Genomic DNA, 25,993 nt, shown 5'->3' on the forward strand with positions numbered 1-25,993 from the left:
ACCCTAAACTGTTGAAATTGAAATCCGGGAGCGATCTATCCCTTTCTTAGGGTTCTTAATAAATTTGGTTATAGACTTGGCAATTTTGCTATCTATTTCCGGGGTAAGAGCTACCTTCCCCTCAAAAGACTGCCTGGGGCATTCTGCATTTACCTGGCTCATACCTCCTTATCTAAGAGCTTTCTATTTCATGCATCCCCAATATTGGGTCACAGTAGCTACCCATTAAGCAGATTTAGGATTATACATCTTCCGGGCCAAGCATGTCTTCTGGCTCCTTAGGGGCTTCTGTGTCCTCTGAATCCTCCTCAGGGGTATTCTCCTTTTCTTCCTTCATGTCTCTTAAGTGGTTTAATTGCATTTTGTTGAATGCTTGATGGCATCTGCGGGGAGTGGTAGTTGTGTTCTGTACTTTCTTAGCTTAGTGACCAATTTACTTGTCCCCTGGGCTACCGCGATCCTGAGCGGCTTTCCTTCCTCCTTCAGGGGGTTCACACTGTTCTTTGCCATCAGCATATTTACCTGTATTTGCCAGCTTTGCCTTCCAAGAGGCTGTAGGGCAGTGGAAACTGTCTTCTCTTAAGAAATGTCTATAATAAATAAATCCAGGATTTGTAAAATGCAGCAAATCACCCATGAGGGTCTCAAGATGCTGAATTGTAGGCAGAGGGAGATGAAGTGATTTGCCCAGAATCACAGGATGTTGATGCAGAGAATCAAACTAGATTCCCACCGGCTCCAAAGTCTGCAGCTCAGGCGGTTATGCCACATTCTCTCCCATGACTATTGCACCTATGAAGTCCTTAGCAAGAGGAAGGAGGATCTGTCCTACTTGCTGTCCTCAACCTCTTAAACTATACTATAGAGATGCCCAACAGTCCATGTGTTCTCTGCTCCTTCTGGTGATGCGAATGGTGAATTGCGCAGGAGGCGTGGCTGAGAGGCCTTATGTAAGCAGAACCTCTGGCACACAGAGTGGTCTATTGCCACCTTTCCTCCCCGGGGCCTTGCCTCTATTTTACTGCACGATCTACTCCCTAGGCTTACCGCATTCGGTGCGTCCACAGCAGCTAGTAGACTCTCTGGCTCCGAGGATGACGTGAAAGGCTTGCTCTATCAAGAACAGAATCCTGCCTGCCTGTTTCAGTTTAACACTAAAACACTGCTCAACATAGAGCACTCAGTCACATTTTGTCTGCTGACATGCTATGTTTCAGCTGACCAAAAATAACGCCATACAATTTCCACGAGACTCAATAATAAAAACACTTATCTGGCTGCTGAGCAGCGACGAAAGGGGGCATACCTGTCATATATTGTCTTGTATGGTAAAGGGACTCTGCTGATTGGTAGACATTGTTTTTTGTACAGCAAAGATTTGTAGAACTTGTGGTGCTTCTATTGTTAAGTATACTTTATTAAATGTGTTAACTTTGGACTGCTGAGTGATAAAATGAAGAAAGTTAATGCATAATCCGAAGCCTCCGGTCCTGACACAAATTTGCACAACTACATTTAGTTTCCCATGTTTTTAGGCACAGTGAGATCTAGTGATTGTGCCGGGAATAACCATGTTTAACCAAGTTGCGAGGCAGGATTCCAACCAGGGTCCCTTGGTTTTAAAGTCACCAGCTCTAACCGCTAGGCCACAGGTCCTCCTTACTTGTTTAGTTTTTTCCAAAACCCCAGACCATGTTGTTGATCATAGCTGCCTTTTTGTCCAGGCAGTGAAATAGATTAATATATTTAACTAGGATAGACTGGTCAGTTGTTCATAGAGGTGAAAGGTAGTGAGGACCGCTTAATTGCTTTCTCACCAGAGTTCTTCCAGAGCTCTCAACCTACAGATTTTTAGAGCAATTCAACACTGTGTTCTTGATGATCCAGGAAATACTGAGTCTGCTCTAGCAGATTAACGATGTTTTTAAGCCACACGCCATTTCTCAAATGCTTTGCCGCCACATGCTGTCGCTTGGGATCAAGCCTTTCTTGAGCCATAAACTGGTTTTACTGCCCTTTGCCCCCCTGACATCTGCATTCTCATACCCACCTGCCCTCTATTTATTTTCTCTTATCCAGCTGCATCTCAGAACAGTATGGGCGCCCAACGTCCTCCTAATTGTCCTTTAAATTAGGTCAGCGATTTAAAAAAAAATTATGTAAGGACACATGGTTATACAGGACAGTTCAGTCAACTTTTTCATCGACCGTTTCCCAACTATTAGGCCCTACCTTACTATATTTCATGCTTCTCATGCATTACACTGGCCCGTGGAACTACTGTTTTTATTGAATGCAGTGGTCATCTTTTACCAATGAATGCTTTCTGTTAAAAGCAGTGGCATTCTATAGCCGTGACAGGTTTTCTGTTCAATGCATTGGCCATCTAGAGCCATGGCTGGCAGACTTTCTTTTGAATAGTGTCCATTTGAGCCTTGGACAGACAGTCCTATAGATATTTAAAGTCCTTAACCTCAACCCAGAGTAATCTTGCCGGAAAAGAACATAAAACCACCATGCAAGTAAAGTAAGCAACAACCCTAAAGCATTCCATGAAGAAATAATTTAGGGTCTGTGGGCACAAAAGCATTCTGAAAGAAGTTAGATTAATAAAGATTTTAGAGTGTGTGTTTGTGGTACTGTGCTACTCTACCTCCTCTAACTTCGTTTTGCTTGTCTCTTACAGAATAAAGTTCGAACTGAAAGACAGAAATTAACATCTGAATTTGCGAGCCTGCGGCAGGCTGTGAATTTCCAGGAGCGCGCTGTTTTAAGTAGACTAGACGAGGTGGATAAGACCATTGAGATGGCATTTAAAGCAACAATAGCAAAACTGGATAATAAACTATCATCACTGAATAAACTTATAATGGAGATTGAGCAAAATGGTCTTCGGCAAGCAGTTGGATTACTTCAGGTATGGAATTATGAGCTCACTTTTGGTGCTGTTTTTTTAGGTTATGCCTGCACATCGCTTGCGCTGTGCTTGTGAAATCTTTTGTATTAAATACAACTTAAAAGTGGCTTACATTCCGCCCTCTTGCTTTCTGTGCTTGTCACTTATAATTTGGGCTCCCGGTTTTATGGTATTTATTTTTTTAACATTTCCGTCTGTATAAATCCATATTTACTTTTGGGCCATGTTTTCTGTATTTATCCATATTTATTTTGTGTTTTGCATATACATTTAGTTGTAAAACTGTACATTTCCATATTTATTTAAATGATAGACGCACAGTCATACTTTGATGTCAGTCGTGTATTAGCTTATTAAGTTGCCAAATATTACAGAACAGTCCATTCACCGGCACATTTTAGCATTAAACCATAAATGTTAGTTGACAAATTCAGTTATTTAAAGAAATGTCATCCTGTTTTTCAATTTCCCACACTGTCCATCTGCTCAGCTGTTGGGCTAAATTCAGGAGAGACAGCACAAAGAGTCACTTCATTTTTAAAAATAAATGCAGACAGAAAACTGATTGTTTCTGTCGGTATTTATCTGTAAAAATCCATAAAAACGGAAAACAGGGAGCCTTACTTATAATTCCTCCATTTCTATTGGCTGTAGCACACTGTTTCCTGTGTCCTCGTGTTGTTCCTCTCGTGTGTTTCTTTTAAGTTTCCCAGCACCAAAGTACTGTTTCTATCCGCTTTTTTGGAACTATTTTTGAAAAAAAGTTTTTAATTGCACAGCACGCATTTGGAGCATCCATTACAGCACCTGGCTGCACGCATTTCAACCTTCAATTCTCCCCGGTCTCATACAATCTGCATGTGCCTTGTCAGTTTACTCTCATTAGCTTTGCCGCGGTGACAGCCTGACTTTATATGGCCGCCTCTTGGAACGTTGCCTTTTTAGCTTGAGCCTAGGCAGCGCATGTATCCTCAATAGGGTCTTTAATTACTCCCCATCTATTGCCATTCATTATTTATTGTGCTTGTCTTAAATTCTTACTTTTTATTGGTACATTTTTGTACCAAAAAAAGGTTTTGCTTGTTCTTGTTAATGGTAGGATCTGCTCGTGGGGCCTTTTTTCTCCTCACTGCCATCTCTGCTCTGTGTTAGGGTCGTCAACACAAAGGAGCAGAAGCGGGGCACTCAGAAGATTGCATACTTATCACCCACACACACACTGTACGATGCACAAAGCCACAATTACATGAAGGGCTGTTGTGTTTCACGTTTGATTTCTACTGATAGGACCCCACAGGAATCGTAAATGGCTAAAACTTGATGAAACTAAATTCAAGGAAGCCTTTGTTGAAGCCAAACTTAGCAGAGTCCTGGTAGATTCTACACATTTACCGGCCCAGCCTACCAACGTGGATTTAATGTATAAAGAAATGGCATCTGATGTGCTGGTCGCGATTGACCATGTTGTGCCGCTAGCAAGGATTAGGCTGTCAGAAAATAGTAAGGGAGCCCCCTTGGTATACTCCTGCCTTGAGAATGGAAAAACAAGCTCTCCGTAAATCTGAGCGTCTTTGGAGGCATCTTTTAGACTCTGCTTCCAAATATGTATACAATGCTAAATTAGTACTCTATAAATCATCTGTGCTGTAGCTAAGTCTAGTTATTATGAAACCAAGATAAAGGATGCAGTTGACATCCAAAAGGAATCCTTTAAAGTTCTCGGAGCTAAGCTGTCCTAAAGTACCTAGTCCAGACTTTGACCAGGCTGAGTGTGGGAAGATGCAGGAGTTTTTCCTGACTAAAGTCAAAGACCTTATTTCCAAAATAAACAGCGCCTGCCTCACCTCTGTCCCACCGTCGGAAGAGGAACTACTAATGCCACAAACCAATTTTTTTGTTGGACTTTCCCCCTCTTGAGTCCCACAACTTATTTCGTATTGCACTGAAAATTGTCTGGTTCGCCCGACGACCCTTGTCCCCGAAAGTGTTTCAATGCATTATGCCTGCCCTTGAAGGGGATATACTATCTATACTGAACACATCATTAGCCAGTGGGAGGGTCCCACTCAAGCTTAAGGAAGCTTTAGTTATCCCCCTTCTTAAGAAGGTGGGAGCAGATGCTAAAAATCCAAATAATTATCGACCGATTTCTCAGCTCCCTTTCATGGCTAAGATCTTGGAGCAACATGTGCTCTGTGCTCTTGTTGGGAGCTGTGTTGGTTTAATGCGGCAACTCTGGAAGTTGGTACATCTGCTATCGATTTCAACTAGACAGACTGTGGTGACTGCGCTTTTTCTTTCCCGTTTAGATTATGGGAATGCAATCTATCTTGAGCTACCTGAAGCACTCCTTAAAAAACTGCAGGTTGTTATGAATGATGCTGCGAGGTTAATCTATATGTTACCTAGAAGCGCTCATGCAACCCCAGTATTGAAGCATCTGCAGTGGCTCCCAGTGAAACAATGTATTGAATTCAAAGCTTTGTTTTGCACATAAATCACAGTATGGCACAGTCCCAGAATATATCAGGGACCGTCTGAAGGCTTATGCACCCAGCCGCCGCTCCGCTCATCAGACTCAAGTCTTTTAGTCAGTCCACGGTTTAATGGAGCTAGACTAGGTGGCCGAACCTTTTCCGTAGTGGCTCCCAAACTCTGGAATAAATTACCAGAGACTCTCCACAAAGAAACCAGGCTCTTACCTTTTAGGAAGTGCTTGAAAACAGTACTATTCAGAGAAGCCTATGGTTAGCTTCCATCTGTGGTCTGTTTGCCTCTCTCGGTTCTTGAGTTTCTTTTTTTCTGCTAGATACTGTAGTGCATATGTATTTTGAACTATGTTAACATCTTAGTGCTTAGAGACCTTGGGTGATAGGCGCTCTATAACTATAAATACAAATACAAAACACAAATACATGGCAATGAGGCTTAGCTTATGAGCAAAGGTCAGCTTTTCAATGCTTGCTCTCTTTAAAACACTTTCGGTGCTCGTTGTCGGCTTAACATCCTGTCATTCTGGACACATCATGTAATCTTCCCGTGCCTTAAAAAGAAAATGAGTGTGACGGTGTGCAGTGTAACTGGTGCTCATGTATAGCGCTCCAGTACCTTCAGGTCGAGTTAGCACTGTACAAAACTGAAAAAAGAAAGATTTGCTGATGTTCCTCTGGTCTGCTTCATTCTTTAAGCCCCTTTGAATGTGAAAGCTACTTTCTTTCGCTTTTTGCACTGAGTGTAAGTGTTTTCTTTCCCTTGCTCTAGCGTATGCTGCTTCCCACTTAGCGCACCCATCCCCGTGTGTTTATCTGGTTGCTTTCCCACCCTGTCACGTGGTTCATGTGGCCATTGTCGTTTTCCCTATGTTAGCATAGCCCGTTCCTGACTGTCTTCTGCTTTGCACATGTTACTATACAAACTTATTTTGCTTTGTGCCACACTGTAACTTTCACATAGAAAATGCTGTTTTTTTTGCATTCTGATCTTTCCTGGGATTTAGTCTGAACATTACAGACCAGGACAAACAACAATGCCCCATGTTATTTTGTTCTGATCAGCCTTTAGCATCTAGACAAAAATTGTAGATGCAGCTGTTGTTTGGGAGCATGTACTTTGGTCGTATAGGTATACACGGGTGGGTAACACATACACTTGGAAAGGGATCTTTCTAGAGAAGGGAGGGTGACAGCACCTGTGATGTAGATCTTCCATCTATAGACTGAGGTACCGAGTCTGCTGCTAACACCCAGAGGTCTTCTGATATATAATCATTTTGCTTCTGTGGAAGGGGATGGAGGTTAGGCTACACTGTCTTATAATGACAGCACCTTTTATGTTGTACGGACTTCTTGCTATGCTAACCATATTTGTGTTAGTCATTTTTCTACTTGTTGTGGAACATATACCGCAGACTAGAGCACAATAGTTAAAATAAACATTTTAAACTTTTCTCGTGTCTCTGACAGACCTTATAGTGGACTAGTAAGAGAGTGAGAGCGAAAGGGTGTGTTCTGCAACCGCAATTCCTGAGAGGGTCAGCTTTGTGTTCTGGGGTCTCTAATCACTTGTTCCTCTGTGAGTGAGCAGGAGGGCAAGTGAGACACTGTAGCTAGTCTGTGTACCCATGACCCTCTGGCTCATGGGTACACGGATGGTAGGATGACTCTGTCCCTACCTACTAAGGTTCCATGATCCCAAGCATAGGACTGTGACTCCGCAGAATTCCTGCAATAACCCCTCGATTTAATAATAAAAAGCCCTGCCAATGAGTCCCTTCTCACTGTGCACATCAATCTCATTTACTTGTTTCTCCGAACTTCCTCACACAGTGGACCCCTGCCTCTAGTGCTGTACTATTTACTCTCGCACTGAACTCCCGCCTCTAGTGCTGCATACTCCATTATAACGCTGCACAACTGCTCACCAAGCAAAATCAGATAGGCGAGAACTAGTGCATTTACCAATGGTTGTTCCTTCTGGTTTCCTTTGGGGGCACCGACCGAAGAGCTTATTTCAAATGTTGTACAGTATTTTCAAGTATGTTATTCAGGTGTAAAAGTATGAGGCACCGGGAGTCCCACTATAGCACATTATTTTAGGTTAAGAAGACCTTTTTGATGTTAAGGGAGAGCAGGCATGCCTAAGGTACACAAGACCGGGCCAGCTCTGAGAGTCGGTCTCCTAAGGGACCTCCAAAGAGGAATAGGTGGAGATCAAGCTACGGGCCCCAAAAGCATCAAAGCCAAATACACACATATTTGGCAACGGTTCAGACTCTTACATTCGTGGACCAGGCACCAACATCTGTATCCCAAAAGCGTACCCAGGCAGAGGCAGAGCCCTGCTTCAGAAGGAATCTAGCATTGAGCCCTGTGCCATTAAATGGTTTCGAGGCACGACTTACTGGCCATCCATTTTTGATGCCAAAGGTTACATCAAAACTGGCTTCAAATCTGACCGGACAATCGAACACCATTTAAGTCTTTATCGCACAGCAGATGCCAGCGGTCCTCGACTCTGTGCAAAATATTTTACTCCTCCACCCTTCCATCAGGAGGATCTTCACCGAGCCATCCACAGCCAAGCCTCCACACACATCTTTCTGCACCCCACAGAAGCCCAAGTTAGCATACGAGGAAGAGCTAGCTTTCAAAACATCCATGCTTCTCTCTGAAATGGTTACAAATAGGGGCACAGGTCCACTACCTACTTACTCCAAGGCACTCTTCTCCTCCACACCAAGGCACACTGCCAGTGATTGCCTGCAGTTGCTATGTTGGAAGGTAGCCTTCCTTGTGGCATTCACTGCCCTCCGATTAGTGAGTTGCAAGCTATATTATACTATTCATCTAGGTCTGTAGGTATCTGATCGTTCTTGGGCCAGATTTGCTGCTATGGTGCTCTTTTCAGAATATGTTCTTTTTTTTGTTTTGCGGCTCAAGATTGTGTCCACCACTTTGGAACAGTAAATTAAGTTTAAAAAAATGGTGGCAGTGTCATGACACACGTACACATGTACATCACAGACCCATCACAACACTTGGATTAATGTGTCATAGCAAACATGCACACATGCTTCAGCACCACATGGTCGTTACACATAGAGACCATCTTGAAATAGGTGTTATTTTCATACTGGTCCCAGGAAGTTTTGGCGCATTAGTTAGCTTGGCTATTTTAAGATGAGTCCTATAGCCCTTGCAAGTTCTTGTATGCGAAGGCTTTAAGTGTAAGGTCACAAAGGTCACATGTTGTTGCTTTACCTAAAACTGTGTTGTTACTGTACTGCGGCCCTGTTCCCATTTCTGCGTTGTCACAATTTTTCCAACCCCTCTGCCTTCTCCCACATTAATATCTTGCCCCTTCCATGTTGTTGATTTGCCCTGTCCCCTCAGCCAGAAAAAAAGCTCTTTGATGTGGGCAGTGCAGGTCATATAAATGCATTTTTGTTCGAACTTTTAGCCATATTGCATGACGAAGCAATAGCTCTCTTGTATCCGAGACCTATTGGGTTTGTCATTGCTTGTTTACTATATTGTGTTCTATAGTGCAAATCCCACCCAGTCAAAGGAGCGTGTAATAGGCTTTGAAATACGTTTAAATAACACATAATGTGGTGCTCTTACTGAGCAGTGCGAGAGAGTGGTAATTGAAGTTGGAAACAGTTGGAGGGATGACATTAGGGCATAGAGCGTAACCAATGAGTCCGCCAATGCAAAGATGTAAAAAGACGAGTGGAAGAAACCTATTGTGAATCAGTTTCAGAGCGTTGACAAACAAGTACAATAAGCATTACATTGAACTGTTTCTGGGTGCTGTTAGCAGTCACATCCAGCAAGATGTCAGCTATGCATTGTCAAATACACACAAGTGTTAAACAAGAGTGTCTGATAAAAGGTAAATTAGGTAAAGATAGATATGTGATTGACTTTATCATGAAAGCTGGCCATCACCAACCGTGCGCTTAAGTAAGGCATGCACATAGAAAAAAATGAACTCTTTCCTGATTGGGTGCTTGGACTAGTGCTAAGATTGGCTGTAAGGTCCTGGTCTCCTATTGGTTCTAGATTTTAGGGCTAGTGTTGTGATTGGATAGCGTTGGGGCTAGGGTTCCCATTGGCTGAAGGGGTCACCTGATTGCAAGGGCTATGAAAAAGGCTAGGCTTAGGGCGTCTCAGCCCGGGCGTCGAGGCTAAGGGCGGAGAGGACAAGGATAGTTGCCTGTTGGAGCCTGTTAAGGGCGGAGAGGACAAGGGCAGTTGCCTGTTAGAGCCTGTTAAGGGCAGAGAGGACAAGGGCAGTTGCCTGTTAGAGACTGGTCGGGACTAGGGCCAGAAATGCTGCCCTATTCCCGTTTAGAAATACCCCAAACTCCTTCTTACTCGTCCAAAAGCCTCCTCCTATTGCTAAGACCTAAAAAAAAAAGTCTTTCACTCTTTTATCCCTCCACTATCCTTTTCAATCGAAATTAACAGACTAACATGTTACTTCTCAAATTCCATGTTAAACTATACTAATCTACTACCCAAATAACTGAATAACATTTCCACTACTCCAATGACTTCATATGTTTGTTTTTTTACTATACTCATTTTCAACAGTAATCCTTTATGGGTTTGGAGTGGCATGCTACTCGCCAGAAAAGCGCTTCAACACCCATCAGGGGTAACAAGTGCTATATGAATGCAAATCTTTCTTTCCCTTTTACCCCTCCGCTATCCTTCTCACTCCAAATAACTGACCAATATCCACCACTGAAGTTACTTCATATTTCACCATATTAATTCACCACTAATCCTTTGTAGGCTTCCTGTAGGCTTGAATAGCGTGCATCAACAAGCGCTATATAAATACAAACCTTTGTCCTTCTCTATGCTTCTGCTATCATTCCAAATCCAAATAACTGACTAACCTATCCACCACTTAAAATGTACTTGCATGTTTCACTATACTAACTCAACACTAATCTCCCGGAGTAGCGTGCTACTAGCCGAAAAAGCGATTCGCCGCCTCGTCAGAGGTAGTAAGCGCAATAAAAATGCAATTACAATACAATATAGGAAGAGTATATTTAAAGCATAAAAAGAAAGGGCGTTCCAGACAAGTATTGGGAAAGCATTCGAGATTGTTGAACAAGTTTCTGAAAATGATCTGGTGATTTATTTTTTTAACCATATATTATTGGCTTTTAAACAATAGCAACATACATGCTCCTTCTGAGGCTCGTATCCAGCAACCAGCATACGTGAAATGCCATTTACATTCTCTGGTACATTTCCTTCAACATTCCCTTTGAAACAAAACTAAACCCCCCCTCGAGTTGTGCTTATGTAAACATGTGAGTGTTTCTACGTCCTACTGGTTTCTCGTGCATCAGTCTCTCAGATAACATGCGCTATAGTGCTATAGTGCTATAGTGCTATACCCTCTGATGTCGTTAGGCTGAACGTCCCTCCTGCCCATCCTCTCTTTCTGGCTCTGCCACTCTCAGAGTGCTCGCTCCACTATTGCTGTCCTGCTCATTCGTCACCTACTCGCACACTAGGCTTTCCCATGCTCTAGCCCACTCCATCTTGCCTATTCCCGGCTGGCCTCTCTGAGTAACAATCTGCCTTCCGCTCCTGCCCAGCTCTTTTTTTTTTCCATGAGATAATCCATGGCCCTCCCAGCGCTTTCCAATGTCTGGCTATCTTCCTCTTGGCCAGGACATAAGCATTGTCCGGAAACTGAAAATGATCTGGTGATGGTGCCCTACATCTTAAAATGTGGGCTGCAGGTCGATCTTTTGTCTTTGTGCAGCTAGTTTTTTGATTATTCAGAAATGGATAACATTGGAGTGAGGTAGCCATGAGTTTTGAAGTGCAAAGCTTTATAGGTCAGGCAGTCAGTTCTAGCATCAATGAGTAGCCATATAAGGAAAGGAGGAGCTCTCACATCAGCATGTAGGGCAGCTGTAAGTAGAGCCAGTCTATTTTAAGGAACTCTGGTGAAGTAAGGAGGGCTGAGTCTTAATCAATTTGGGAAATTTCCAAAGCTTCTACTCTGAAGTCAGGATGCTCCTTGAGGTGAATGTTTTCATGCAGGAGAAATACAAGAAATCTAGCAGTGTTAAGGTTTGGAGTAACACCAGTATTCTTAAAGCTATGGCGCATGTTGTCGCTACTCGCTAAACCACATCTAATCTCAAGCAATCATAAGGACTCTATTTTTGCATTACTAATTATCGTGATGTATGTCAGAATTACTGGCACTGGGTACAACAAGGAAGGCGTTTTACTATAAACATTGCTTTATTTCCAGAATATCATGCATAGTTTAAGAAAGTAGTTTCAACTGCAGTGTTAATTGTTCTTTGTTTCATTATTGCAGAATGTTGTGGACACTGTCACCAGGTAACATATTTTGCTTTCTATTTGGTGCTTGCAAAGTGAAAATTATTGCTTTTGCCTATTGAATGTTTAACATTTCAGTCCGTTTTTTCAATGCAAAAAAGTATGTAATTGAATAATTTCTGTAGTGGTGGAAAGTTCTAATTGAATTTCCTGTGGGCTCCTTTTTCATATGAAATTGAGTAATTCACAAAACCCAGTCTTATTTGATCATCTTCAGCAACTGAACATGTCTCTGCTCCTTCAAGAGTGGAGCTAGAATGATTATGACTAGAAGTGCCGGCATACTAGTTCCACTACTAGTTCAGTTATAGACCACGTGATTGTTTCCTCCCATATTGTTTCTTGTTGTGCTCCCCCTAGGATTGAGGTAACTCCAATTAGCGATCACAATTGTATTATCCTGGAAACCACCTTCTGGGGAGGAAGTTTAGTTAAAATAGGGAGTACTATCACTAATGTGGAACCCCACAGACAAACGGTGTCAGACTCAAATGGGTAGGGGACAAGGCCCATGAATTAATCGTCTTTATTGTCAGGGACTGTCTGGTAGATATTAATTTGATCCTTGATAATGTTACCGATGATGAACAGGTTTTGTCCGCTTTTAAAGGGATTAATCAATTAATCGATGCCAGGTTCACGCGACCGAGCAATGCCAAACGTAGAAATGGACCGAGTTGGTTCGATCACATGTGCACCACTTCATTAACCAAATTAAAAAGTGCTCTTGCCCAAAAGCCTAGAGACACTGGTCTTATTACAAAATAAGATTAGAATATAAGAATACCCTGAAAAGGAGGAAATCTGAGCTACAGCAACAAGCCTGGGATTCCCTCAACCAAGCTGCTGAGCTATCTAATAGTACCCTGTTCTGGGCCACGGTTAACTCCCCTTTCCTTAAGGATGAAAATACTTGGGAGTTAACATCTAATGTCCCTAGTGATGAGTGGGTAATACACTTTTCTAACATTTTTGATACTAATAGTGGCGCACTTACCAACCTTAATAGTTGGACCGCTCTGCCATTGGACATCTCTGTGGATGAGGTCGAGCTTGGCAAGGGGGGGAAAGTCCAAGGCCCTGACGGGGTGCCTATCGATGTTTATAAAGCGGCCCGAGAGATGTGGAGCCCCCTTCTGGCCATCGTTTTTAATGCTGCAGTTTGCTCCAAGGCCCCCGATACCTGGGGGAATCTATCATTATCCCGATATATAAAAAGGGCAGTAGGTCGGATGTGAAAAATTACCGCCCCATTTCCCTACTTGACTCTTCAGTCAAGATTATGAGCAGAGTTATGTTGGTCAGGTTAGAGGAATGGGCCGAGCAAGAGGGTATTCTGGCCGATAGCCAATATGGATTTAGAAAGGGCAGGGGTACCCTAGATCAGTGTATTAATCTTGACCTACTGATCGGGAAATATACTGAAGCTAAACAAGGCTCTCTTTATCTCTGCTTTGCAGACCTAAGTAGTGCCTTTGACTTGGTAAATGTAAATGTAAATGTAGTTGAGCTTATATAGCGCACAGCTACCCGCAGTGGGTGTCCCGGCGCTTGCTTAGGGAACCCATCCTGATATTCCCCTGTGGGTATCCACAAGGTGAAAGTCAGGCATCCCGCCGCGAGGGGCCGTTGTGGGGATTAAGCAAGCTATTGCCCAGAGTCGCAGAGTGTGAACCCGTGAGTCGAGAAGGCAACGGAGCGAGAATTATCGAGTCCGTGGAATTTTTAGCCCAAGACCCGCCACTCTCTTTTATGGACAACACTGTTACAGCTAGGTGCGCCAGGGGGTATAATCTTCTTCTTAGCTAGGCTTTATGGGAAATTACAAACGTACGTACGTTTCGGCCCTAATGGGGAATGCACCCCGAAATTGAGCATTAAGACAGAGCTGTGTATTGGCCCCCCTCCTTTTTATCTTATTTATTAATCGCATTGATGTTATTTTAAAAAACGTAAATGCAGATGCCCCCAAGATCAAAGGTGTCTCTGTGCCGATGACGCTGTATTGCTCTCAAGAACTGAAGCGGTCACTAGATTTACCGGATATGGTTTTGTTTGCTATTTGATAGTAAATGATTATGCATGAGACAATCCATTTACATCAATATTGTTTTGGAAGTATCCTCTCCTGTCCATAGAGGACCATATCTGACAAAGAGTTTCTTTGTTTGGAGAGTGTTTAATCATATGCACTTTGATGTTTTCGTAAATATGTGCATAAAAACTCCTGGGTAACCTTTTTTTCCTTCAGTTCAAACAGTCTAAATGAATACAGTGGTTTATATTAAAACGCCATTTCTTTATTATTGCAGTGTTCTATCTCAAGCACTGTGAGTGGTGTGGTGGTTCTGAACTTTTCCTATTTGCAAAGGCAGGACAGTTAATATACAATGTTTTTTTTTTTTTTTTGAAATATATTTTTATTGCAGAATCATGAGTAACCAAGATCAGCAGGTCAACCTATACACTGATGGCCCTCAACAAGTAGACAGATAGTAACATAATACACAGCCGATTAGCCCACATCCCTGAGGCTGGGCGGCACATCAATGAATCAGTTCGATGGAGGCACCCCAGTGTGTGCCCTATTCGGGCCATAGGTCGAATGTAATATATTGTGTCTGCTTTTACCCCATAACAACCCTCTCGTCCCACTCCATCCGGCCCTAGGTCATTCCACTGTCATTCCTCCTAAGCGTCATAACTACCTCCCAGGGCCACCCAATTCCGGGAGGCTGCCGCTGGCCGGCAACTCTCCACCTCCGTGACTCCCTCCCAATGTCCCCCCCTCCCCACCAACTGCTGCTAATGCGGGCTCCAATATTCCTCTCCTGCTCTAGGGTGTCAACTACCAGGAAGCTCTGACATTCGAACAGTCCCATGGAACCCCTTCTTATACCTAATCGGACTCTTCGCCTTCAGTTAAGTAGTCCCTTAAAGCCTGCACCACCAGCTCCCAGGACCGCGCCAGTTCTAAACTTTTCTCGTTACCAGTCCTAGTCGCTTGACGCATCCTCAGCACACTCTCACAGCCCGACCATTTCAGCAATTCATTCCTCCATCTCCGCACCGACGGCCCCTCTTTAGACTTCCAGTGCCAAGTGATTTCCCGCTGTGCCAGTATTAAACCCAACCCAATGAATTTACTCGTCACCTTGGTCTTTTTAGTGTGCGTGAACCAAAGAAGCAGACACGCAGCCATGTCAAAGTCTACCTCCCGATCCGTAACAGCGTTCAGGAGTTCCCCTACCTCAGACCAGTAGTCCCCTAGTCTTGGGCATCCCCACAGCATGTGATCCAGATCTACCGCAGGCACCAGACATCTAGGGCACATGGCGTCAAGCACCTGGAAGTGTCGACGCAACCTCTCTGGGGTCAAGTACGCCCGATGGACAACGAAAAAATGCACCTGTTGAAACCTCGCGTTCCTCGTTCCTTTCCAGGTCCTGTGCAGCACCTGAGCCCATACGGAGTCCGGGATTAATTTACCTATGCTGGCCTCCCAGCGCGACTTCAACTCAACCAAAGGCACCAGTCCCTCGTTTAACAATCTGTTGTGGAGGCAGGTCACCGCCTTGACGGTGCCCGCGGCCATCACCACGTATTGGCACACCCCCGTCACCTCCGGTTCCACCAGTCCAGTCCCCCAATGCCGCTGCATCGCCGCGGCAACCGCCGCATGCAACAGGAAGGTACCACTCGGCAGGCCGAATTGCTCATGTAAGGTCTGGAACGGGGCCAGCGTCCCGTCCACATAGAGGTCTCCCACCATCTGCAAACCCAGGTCTTCCCACGCTAACAATTGGGACCAATCACCTCCATGCGGCAAGGCAGTCAACATTCCCAACGGAATCTCCGGTGCATACGGCCGGCGCTTCCCAGCCCTCTTCAGGTGCCTACTCCAACACAATCTAAGCGTCCTCTCCTCCATCGTAAGATCCCTATCAGCCAGTCTCTGTTGCATCACGATATACGACAAGACATGTCTGTGAACACCAATCCCCCGGCCGCTATCAGGCCCCCTAAATTCCCTAGCCACATTTTGAGTCAGGACCTGGAGCTGCGCCGCTAAATAATATAACTCAAATTCGGGGACTGCCATCCCCCCCTCAGATTTGGGTCTCACCAAGGTAGTCAGTGCCACCCTTCGGCGACCCCGGCCCCAGAGAAAGCCAGTCACAAACGTCCTCAGCTCCCTAAAGACCCCCTGCGGGATCCATACCGGTAACGTTCTAAAATAATAGAGCAGCCGCGGGAGTGCCACCATTTTCAACAGCGCAACACGACCCAGCACCGACAGCGGGAGAGACGCCCAGAAGTCCATACTGCCCCTCAACGCTCGGATGCAGCGCCCCACATTCCCCTCAAGGAGGTCCGCTGCGTCATGGTAGATGCGCACTCCTAGGTAAAGAAAACAAGAAGGCTCCCACACTACCGGTCGCGTGAGCAGCGGGCAGGGCGTGGTCTTCCGCAACGGAAACACACAGGTCTTAGTCCAGTTCACCCTGAGGCCTGAGAGCCTCCCGAACCTGCCCAACATGTCCACTGCGCCTTCCAATGCCCTTCCAGAGTCCGCTAAGTACAATAACAGGTCGTCAGCATATAACGAGATATAATGCAAATCAGGACCCTGAGCTAATCCCTCGTATAGAACACCTGATGTAGCCTGCGCTGCCAGCGGTTCCATAGCTAGGGCAAAGAGCAGAGGGGATAGCGAACAGCCCTGCCTCGTGCCCCTGCCGACCGGATAAACCTGAGAAACCAAGGTCCCCAGCCGCACCCGCGCCTTAGCCGAGGAGTAAAGTACTCTCGTCCAACCCCGGAACCCCTCCCCAACTCCGAACTTCAGCAGCACGCCATCCAGAAAATCCCATTCCAAGCTGTCAAATGCCTTCTCGATATCAACCGTCAACACTACCGGGCCCCGTTCCGCCGCAGCTGCACTATCAATAACCCCGACCAGCCGACGGATATTCATCGAAGTGCTCCTAGACGGGATGAAGCCCGCTTGGTCCCTATGCACTAAGGAGGTCATCAGCGGCAGGAGCCTGGTAGCTAGGATACGACTCAAAATCTTGTAATCTACAGTCAGCATAGACAATGGACGATAAGAAGAGACATCCAATGCATCCCTGCCCGGCTTCAGCAGCGGCACTACCAGCGCCTCCCTCATTGAGTCGGGCAACCGCCCCAATTGTCTCGCTTCCTCATACACAATCTGCAGCCTGGGTGTCAACACTTCCATAAATTTAGCGTAGAACTCGACCGGCAGTCCATCCACCCCAGGGGTTTTGTTCCGTGCCATATGAACAATAGCCCCTCTGATTTCCGCCAAGGTGATAGGCCCCCCCAGATCCCGGGCTTCCTCCTCATCCAGTAATGGTAAAGGGATTTGATCTAGGTAATCACCTATTTCCGAAGTCGTCGCCTCGAGGTGGCTGGCATACAGTTCTGTATAGTAGGACTGGAAGCGCCCCAGGACCGCTGACTGCGAATAGACCACCTCCCCGTCCCCCTTTCGCACACTCATGACCAGGCACCCCCTAGGGTTCGGATCAGCCAGCTTCGCAAGGAGCGTGCCCACCTTATCTCGTTCCTCATGCACTTTCACAGCATACAGTTTGTAATCATAGCACCGCAATCTCTCCGTCTCAGTCGCCACAGTCTCCTTGGCTTGCAACAATCGGTTCTGAATCTCCGGCCTCTCGGGTCTCTGCTGTTCCACCCCTCTCAGCACTTCCTCCGCTTTCGCAAGGTCATTCAGCACTGCCCCCCTCACTGTCAGAAACCGCCCCATACATACCCCTCTCACCACCACTTTCATTGCATCCCATTCAATCGCTCTAGTCGCTGTCGACCCAGCATTGTCCACAAAATAGCCGTCTATGCCCTGGCGGACCGTGTCACAGAACACCGGGTCCCCCAGCGTCTCCGGACGCAGTCGCCATGTAGGGACTGCCGATCTCGCCAGCTGCCATTGCATAGAGAGCAACAGGGGGTTATGGTCCGAGATGGTCCTGGACAAATACTCAGAGCTAGTTACCACCATCGCCAATGACTCGCTACACAGTACTGAGTCCAGTCGAACATGTAGATCATGCAGCGCAGAGAAATAGGAGTAATCTCGAGTTTCGGGGTGTTGCGCCCTCCACACATCCACCAGACCCCATTTATCCTGCCAGTCCCGCCTATGGGTCGCAAGTCGGCGTACTGGGGAGTCCACTAGGGGCGGGTGTGACCTGTCCATCAGCACATCAGTTATGGAATTAAAATCCCCTGCCAACAATACAGGGCCCGCCAAATAATGTGCCAGTGACCGCGATAAACCCTCAAAGAAGCGTGCCTGATCAGCGTTGGGGGCATAGATGTTACACAACACCACCTCCCTTCCATGTAGCCGTCCCTCCACTGCCACATACCGGCCCTCTGGATCTATCCTCTGACTCGTGACTTGAAAAGGCGTGCCCGCCCTAATCCATATCAATACCCCTCTGGCGAATGCCGAGTAAGTCGTGCCAAACACCTGGCCTCGCCACCTCTTCTGCAACGCTCCACATTCCTGCTGCGTCAGGTGAGTTTCCTGAAGCATCGCTATTTGAACGCCCCGCCTCACCAGGTAGGCGTGCACCTTGTGGCGCTTCACCATAGTTCGAATACCCCGGACATTCCATGTGACACATTTCAGATTAGGTAACGTCCCCATAGAGCATTAATCCCAACAGTGGCGCACGCCAATAAGTGTGACCCGCATTGCAGCAACGGTACAGCCCCTTCAAAACATGTTCCCAACACCCCCTCAAACCCCCCCCCCCCCAGGACAGGGCCTAATAACCCAGCTTCAGCCCCGTTCCAAACCTTAAACACCCAACACATCACTCTAACCTGTGGTCGTCACCACAGAAGACCTTAAGGGTCTGATGAGGGCTGTGGAGCCCCTAACCAGGACGACAGAGCAACCACCCCGCGCCCGTAGCCCCACACTGCTAGTGCAGCCCCATACCTGGCAGTCCAATAGAGGTCAGGATTGTCCATCCTTTCAGGCCACCCAAGAATGTTCTGCAGCCCCGAGCATCATCCATTGAGGATACCATCAGACGTCTGTGGGGTGACCTCCGGTCCCAGCCCTCCACCCACTTCTGAGTCATCATCACCGGATTTCACTCCTTCTTCCTCCGATGCCGAGCCTCTGGAAGCGTCCTCTTGCTGCGACCCCGTAATGCTAGCCGTGGCCTCCAACGCACTCTGTCTATCAGCCAGCATTTGTGCCTCCCTTTCGGCCCGCTGGCGCCTATTCCTGGAGCGGATACGCTGGGACTTCCTGACCCTGGCCGGTTGCTGCCGATCCCTGGCAGGCCTGTGTGCACGATCAGTCCCTGCACGATACAGTTCCAGCCAGGACCATGCTTCATCGGGTGTTTGGAAAAAATGAGTCCGGTCATCAACTATGACCCGCAGCTTGGCCGGAAAAAGCAAGGAGTATTGGATTCCTTCTTCTCGTAGCTCTTTCTTCACCGCCAAAAAGGAAGCTCTGCCCCGCTGCACCTCCTGCGTGTAATCCGGAAAAATCGTCACCTTGCTGTTATCCACCTGGAAGGGCCCCAGGGATCTCGCCCGTTGGATCAGCAGATCTCGATCTTTGTAATGCAGCAGTTTGACCACCATCGGTCTGGGTGGCCTGCCCTCCAGGGGTGGTTTAGCGGGCACCCTGTGTGCCCTCTCCAGCGAGAAGAAGGGGGACAGGCCCTCTGGCGCCACCACTGTCCGAAACCCGTCCTCCATGTAGGCCACTGCATCACCCTTCTCAATTTTCTCCGGAAGCCCCACCACCCGCACGTTGTTCCGCCGGTTGCGTCCTTCCGCGTCCTCAGCCCGACGCTCCAGGATCGCCAGTCAATGAATAACGTCCTCAATTTTATGTTCCGCAGTGACCACTGCTGGTTTCAGCTCCTGGAGCAGTTGTTCGTTGGATTTCACTCTATCAGAGAGCTTGGCGTGGTCCGCTCTCAGAAGGCCAAGCCCCGTCGCCACCTGCGCTATGTCCTGATGCAGTTCATCCTTAGTGGCAGTGATCGCGGCCAATATAGCATCAAGGCGGAGATTCAGCCTCTGTTCCTGTGGCGATGGTTCCGTCGGGGGACCGCCCTCCGTGTCCCCTGACCCCCTGCCTCCACACTCAGGCGGCCCGACGATGCCATTTCCCTGCTCGGCCATCTTGAGCGCGGGAAACCCACCGCGCGAGCAGCTCCCACTGAAAACTGCCAACGGTGGCGGTCCCTCCTGACGTTCCGGTCCTAGGCTCACCCTGTAACGCCCAATGAAATAACTGAATGAGCGTGCCTCCCCGATGTCCAGGCCAAACACGTCCTCGCGGGGCCAGCCGCCCCTCCTCCGCTCCCCGCCGTCAGCCTCCGGTTCAGATGTGCACTTCGTGCAGTCCCACCAACAATCACAGTGCGCCTACACGGTTGGGTCAAGAGAGCAAGTCAATCAGCAGGCAAACACTGGGCTGATAGTGGCCCTTCACGCCCGGCCCCACTGCAGGTCCTGCAACTCCTTGTCGGGGGAGCGTTTCCACCCTCTGATGCAAAACGTAGTCCCTCTCGGACAATGCACAATGTCCCAGATAGAGCCGTGGGACACAGGCTAACCTCGCTTCAGCGCACGTTGGGGCCGAGAGGCAATGGCGCTGGCCCAGCGCGCCCCCGCCGGCCACAGGGCAGGTCCCACCCCGGCGACCGGTCCGCCAGCCGCCGCTCGGTCAGTCCGCCCTGCGGGGCGCCCTAGTGCTGCGGGCGGCTCTCACTTCAACACTCCGGCAGCTCTCCGTCGGTCACCGCACTTCAGCAGCCTCTGCTGCGGCGCCCGCAGTGGTCGGGCGGCCTCTCGCTCCAGCCGCACCCTCGCCCGCTCAGCGCTAGCCGGGGCCCAGCTCTCCAGCCGGCCGGGAAAGCAGGTGGGGGAGGGGCGCCGCCTACCCCCGCTTACCGCGCCGATCTCCGCTGCCGCTCCGGTCCCACACCTCCAGTCCGCTCCTCAGCTCACCGCCTCGGAACAGCCCTCTAGGCGCCTTCCATTGGTCCCGCGCCTCCTCAGCACTCAGCCCTCGGCGCTCTCACTCCGTCGGCGCTGCCATCTTGCGCCTCGCACCAGCCAAACCGGTCTAGTCGCCTGGTCAGCCCACACTCGGTGTCTAGGGGCCCGACGGGGTTCAGATGCAGCCCACTAGGTCAGCGACCCTCCAGGACCTCGGATTCCGCCGCCAGGTAACCCGGGGCTCGGGTTTACAGGAGAAAGTACGGGACTTGGCGCGGAGCAACTCGCTCACGCAGCCATCCCGGTCGGCGCTGAAACCACGCCCCTCAGTTAATATACAATGGTCCAACAACTTTCCCCTCACATATAGTTTCTCCTGAAAGTTTATTTTTATTTTTCTCATTTGTATATTCCCATTTCTTCTGGCTGTGTTAGTGAGATTTAACACCACAAAGCCACAGCCATTCTCTTTGTCTTTTTTCTGTAAATTGCAGGATGGACTCGGACACTTGTGCTGTTATTTATTGGTGGCTTTTAACTTTCATGTGAAAAAACCTGTGTAGGCTTAGGATGTACAGATGACTTTCAAATACCTGGGATGGTTGCTTAGAATGTGCAAACACGATATATTAAACGGCTAAGAAGAGATTTTATATCCGCTCTTTCATAGGGCCCAGACATCCTGATTCTCATTCATCACCCCTCTCTCCACCCCCAAAACAATATTGCTTAGGCAAAAGTGCAGCTTGCCTTTGTAAAGAAATATTATTTGAATTAGCTGCAAGACGTTGACTATCCTGGTGGTCCAAGCTGTACAAAGATACATGAACAGTACGAACAATGTCAAATCAAAAAGGAATTTCTTTATATATAAAGGAATGTATCCAATAAAAGAGGCTTAATAAGTAGCTTTAACCACAAATCTAGGTCTATCCATGTGTTCCATATATGGTAGTCGTATATGATAATCCAAATGAACAGTGCCTAAGTTTCCAGTGGCACTGTCACCTTCTCACCTTTTTGCCTTCTACTTTGCTTGTGTCTCTTTCAGTCACCCATACCCCTGCTTATTGTACATATTTGTTCCTCTCCCTGCTTCCATGTACAAAGACTTTCTCCCTTCCATCTTTTCTCCATGTTTTCCCATGTTACTTTCCCTCCGCACTTCTCCAGGCATTTTCTTTCTCACCATCTCTCCTCCCCTGGCACCACTCTAACATCTTGCATGTTCTCGTTACCTTCTACCTTTCCGGCCCACCCTGTGTCTGTCTCCCTTGCCCATGTCCTAATCTGTCCTTATGCCTCTACCCATCACTCCTTGTCTACCCCTTCACATTGCTCTTGGCTAACCTCCCTATGGTTTTACTCCTGCTCTACCTGGTTTTGCCCCTTTTATTTATGTGTATATATATTCACAAGGGCAATAAAGTTAACCCTTGTATCGAGCATACACACAGAACCACTTAACATATGCACACATAGCAAGGACAAAATTGATCTGGCGGATTATATATGAAAATGCATGCCAAACCTATTGACTTTGCAAATGTTTGGCTTAGTGAAATCCGGTGAGGTCATAAGTGGACTATAGTGAGAAAATTGCTTGTGTTTTTTAGATGGCTATTGGGCGCTTCAATGTATTATGTATTGCTAAGTTGGTGTCATATTAGGTGCATATTTAAATTGCTAATTTTTAAGTTCATTTGCAAATCATGTAGACATTCTATTCTACTACTTTCTCTGTATTGTGGTAACTTCTGTAATATTTATGGGTAGGACTAGTGCTGATCTTTCAAGTTCACTATGGGTACAGACTCCAATTGAGACCAGCTCATGGTTCCTTCTATTGTATTCTTCTGAATAACTGCTTTCAATATTTGTAGATTTGGCAGTGTTCACGGGTCCTAGAACTGTAGGAGGAAGACCTTGAGCCATATTTTACAATTCCCCTGGACTCCTAAGCTGTTATGTTCAATGATTTCTCTTTTACATGTGTTATTTGTAGTAACAGGCCATGTTTCTTCATACTAGGGACAAAGATCCTCTTTTTCAACAGCCAGACCCCGTTCAAGCTAAACAGAAAAATAATCAGCAAGTTGGAAAGAAAAAAAAAGAATCTCCAAACAACCAGATGACCAATTTTAGAGGTAAAAGAACATTTTGTAAATTGTGTACCGAAATTGAAATAAAACAAATTTTTACTTCATATGTTGGGTTAAAAATTCATTGATTGGGTTCATACACTTGCAGATTTTAATTATTTTCAGAACTGCAAAAATACCAGAATTACCTTTAAGCTTTGTTTACACAAAATGAAAAATTAAATATTCATTAAAAAGTGTGAAATGGCAAATACGGTTGTTTGTCTGGATGAGAGGCCTTTCTAGAAACACAATTACATGGTCATTATTAGTTGGGAAAGTCATTACTTCATTTTATTTAGCTGTTTTTTCAGTGGTAACATTTTGACGAGTGGCATGACATTGTACATGACTCTTAAATCCGCTGCATGGCACAGTACATTCCAGTGAACCAGAATCCTAAATGGGCTTCCAACATGAATGAGTTGCTTTTAAATGAGCATCCCCATGAACTCTCCGCATGACACTGGACATCATCCTGAGACCAGCTGTATGACAATGGCATTTGTCAGAAACTAGGTTTCATAATATTGTTCTCCCCACCCCCATTAGAAAGCTGGATTAATTTAAGCATTCGCAGTGTGTCCGCTTCATTTTTCATTCCACTCATTCGTCGACATAAGTTGTCCGATGTGCTTTCTTGCTGTTGTCTCCAATTTTTGCAGCCATTATGCCTCCTCTTTTCTTGAAGTGCTACTCCTGTGGGTGAACAAATTATGCCACAGACGTGTGTGCATGCAATCTGCGTCCAGTCTTCTCACTCTGCAGGGGACTGTGAATTATACTCAAACACCAGGCTGGGTCCAAAGCTGGCAGCATATGTCTAATTGCCACTTGCCTCTGTCAGATATGCGCATGTCTTGTATGACCTGTCTTAGTTAGTTGCGCCCCATGTTCCAGATGACCTCAAGGGTAATTTTTCAGAGTTGTTGGGGAACAGTCAAGAAGACCTCCGACACATTATCAAATTGGGGCTGGACACTGCTGACTGGGTGGTTTGGTCAAGAAGTCAACAGTTGCAATGTGACATCATACTTGGCTTCACATGTCCAGCTTTTCTTTGGCCAAGCTGGCCACCTTTATGGGACCTCCTTCTTGATCGCACCTGCCTCTTTGAAGATAAAGCTGACTCAGCCTGGTACAGGTTCAAGGTCAGCAGTGACTGTTCTATCCCTAGGACTGCAACATTTGTCTTGTGACTACTGGCACTTTTGCCACTTTCAATGCTCTCTGAGCGGGCTTTCATTTTCACCAGCGAGAGTGGTGCAATGCCAGCAAAAGCAGCCCCAAACCTCCCCAATCTTGCAATATAGGGGACGAGGTAAAGCTAGAATACTTGGGTCCCAGCACTCTGGTATCTCCTCCTCTTCCCCAGCACAAACAGAAAAATAGCTCTTTTATGCTCATATCAGAGTATTGGGAACCTATGGGAGTTTGGGTATCCACCTTTTTGTGGGCCTGGAAGGCCATTAAATAAGAACAGTAGGTCCTTCAATTCATGGTGAAGTTATGTACTACCATTCCTTCGGCCTTCTTTCCCATTCCCATCCTGACCTTGTTGCTTGCTCGTAGACCATCTCACCATCTTACAACAGAATGTCGCAGCTCCGCTCTTGAAAAGAACAGTGGAGCACATGCCAGAACTGAAAATTGAGCAGGGTTGTTGGACACAATAATTCCTTGTTCCGAAGAAAGATAATGGTCTGTTCCCAATCCTAGACTTAAGGTCCCTGAACGTTTTGCTCAGGAAGGGGAAGTTTGCAATGTTTTTTAACAACTGGGTGTTTTGGACACACTGGCATATAAATGTACAAAGTGAGCACAAAACAAGATGCAGACCATATCACCCTGGAGTAACAAAGCATACATGCATGGTGATTGAGCCCAGGATGTCACTCTCAGAAATTGGCAGCTTCTTCTGCAGTGTCAGGATTTCAACCTGTGCCCCTTACTCCTCCAGCCTGCCCTTGACTCCTCCACATGTAGTCTGGTCGTAACTGCACTATGAGTCTGTCCACTTTGTTGTGAATGAGAGCTTTTGAATTTGTAGGTCCCAGTCCAAATACATCCCTGCCTGCCCAAAATCCTATCCAACTTCTCGGCGCAACCCCTAATTAAATAACTTTTGGCCCCTATACAGGTGTCCATCCTAGCAATCTACCGGGTCTTGGTTGGTAGGATGGGCGATTATTTATTTTTAATTTTTTGCATGGATAGTCAGTTGAAAGTTTCTGCGCAGTACTCTCATGGAACCACAGACTGCTTCATCCTCCTCCAGTGACCAAGCTGGATCCCCAGCACCAGGATGCTTCAGGGCTCGAAAAATCATAAAAATGGAACTAACCGTACATCTCCTCGACCTAACTGAAATGCACTTGAGCAGTTGACTCTGAAAGCTGAGCAAATGTGACAAGTTAACGAGATTTAAAAGCATTTTTATTGCTCATTCAGTTTGTGAGCAATAAAGATGCCTTTACATCTTGCTTTCTTGTTACATTTGCTCTGCTTTCAGAGGCAGAGGTCAAGTGTCAGTTGGTCTTCCTACTCGCCAGAAAGGGCGAGTAGGACCTAAAAAGAGCTTGTCATTATTGAATCTGACTCACAAATGCAAGTGGATTTCTGGAGCCCTGCAAGATGCTTCTAACCTTCAGTCAGGCAGAGGAGTTTGAGTCAGTGAGCTTGTGCATGCAGGTACGATTACCAGCTTCCGTACATCAGAGTACTTGTGTGGGAACAGAGTACAGTTTTTTTTTTTTTCTTCATCTACTACTAAGCCTTCTCCACTTCCAGCCCTGTCCTTGGTGTTGACACCAATGTTATATGCACCATGCAAGTTTGTGGGTCTGGTTGTCTTTAGTCTCTGGTCAGAGGTGCAGCTGTGCTGAGTCCTTTGGCGCCGTAAGGCCTTTGTATGTCTGAGCTCAAGTGATTTAAAAGGCCACACACACACACACCCTTTAAGGGGCCTGTCTTCCAATCTCACATGTGACAGGCAGTAGAAGTAGATCTGTGTG

The 25,993-nt window shown here is 46.6% G+C and overlaps 1 protein-coding gene across 1 annotated transcript in view; it reads left to right on the top strand.

Moving 5' to 3' along the window:
* The window catches only part of LOC147717674 (E3 ubiquitin-protein ligase TRIM39-like), a 78,524-nt gene that overhangs the window by 33,516 nt on the left and 19,015 nt on the right, over window positions 1–25,993 (top strand). The window contains exons 3-5 of the mRNA XM_086924467.1: window positions 2,687–2,917; window positions 11,783–11,805; window positions 22,870–22,985. Coding sequence (XP_086780593.1) covers window positions 2,687–2,917; window positions 11,783–11,805; window positions 22,870–22,985 — 370 coding nt within the window. The remainder of the gene's footprint in view (window positions 1–2,686; window positions 2,918–11,782; window positions 11,806–22,869; window positions 22,986–25,993) is intronic.

This window comes from Lissotriton vulgaris, chromosome 5 (genome assembly GCF_964263255.1).
Source record: "Lissotriton vulgaris chromosome 5, aLisVul1.2, whole genome shotgun sequence".
Lineage (NCBI taxonomy): Eukaryota > Metazoa > Chordata > Amphibia > Caudata > Salamandridae > Lissotriton > Lissotriton vulgaris.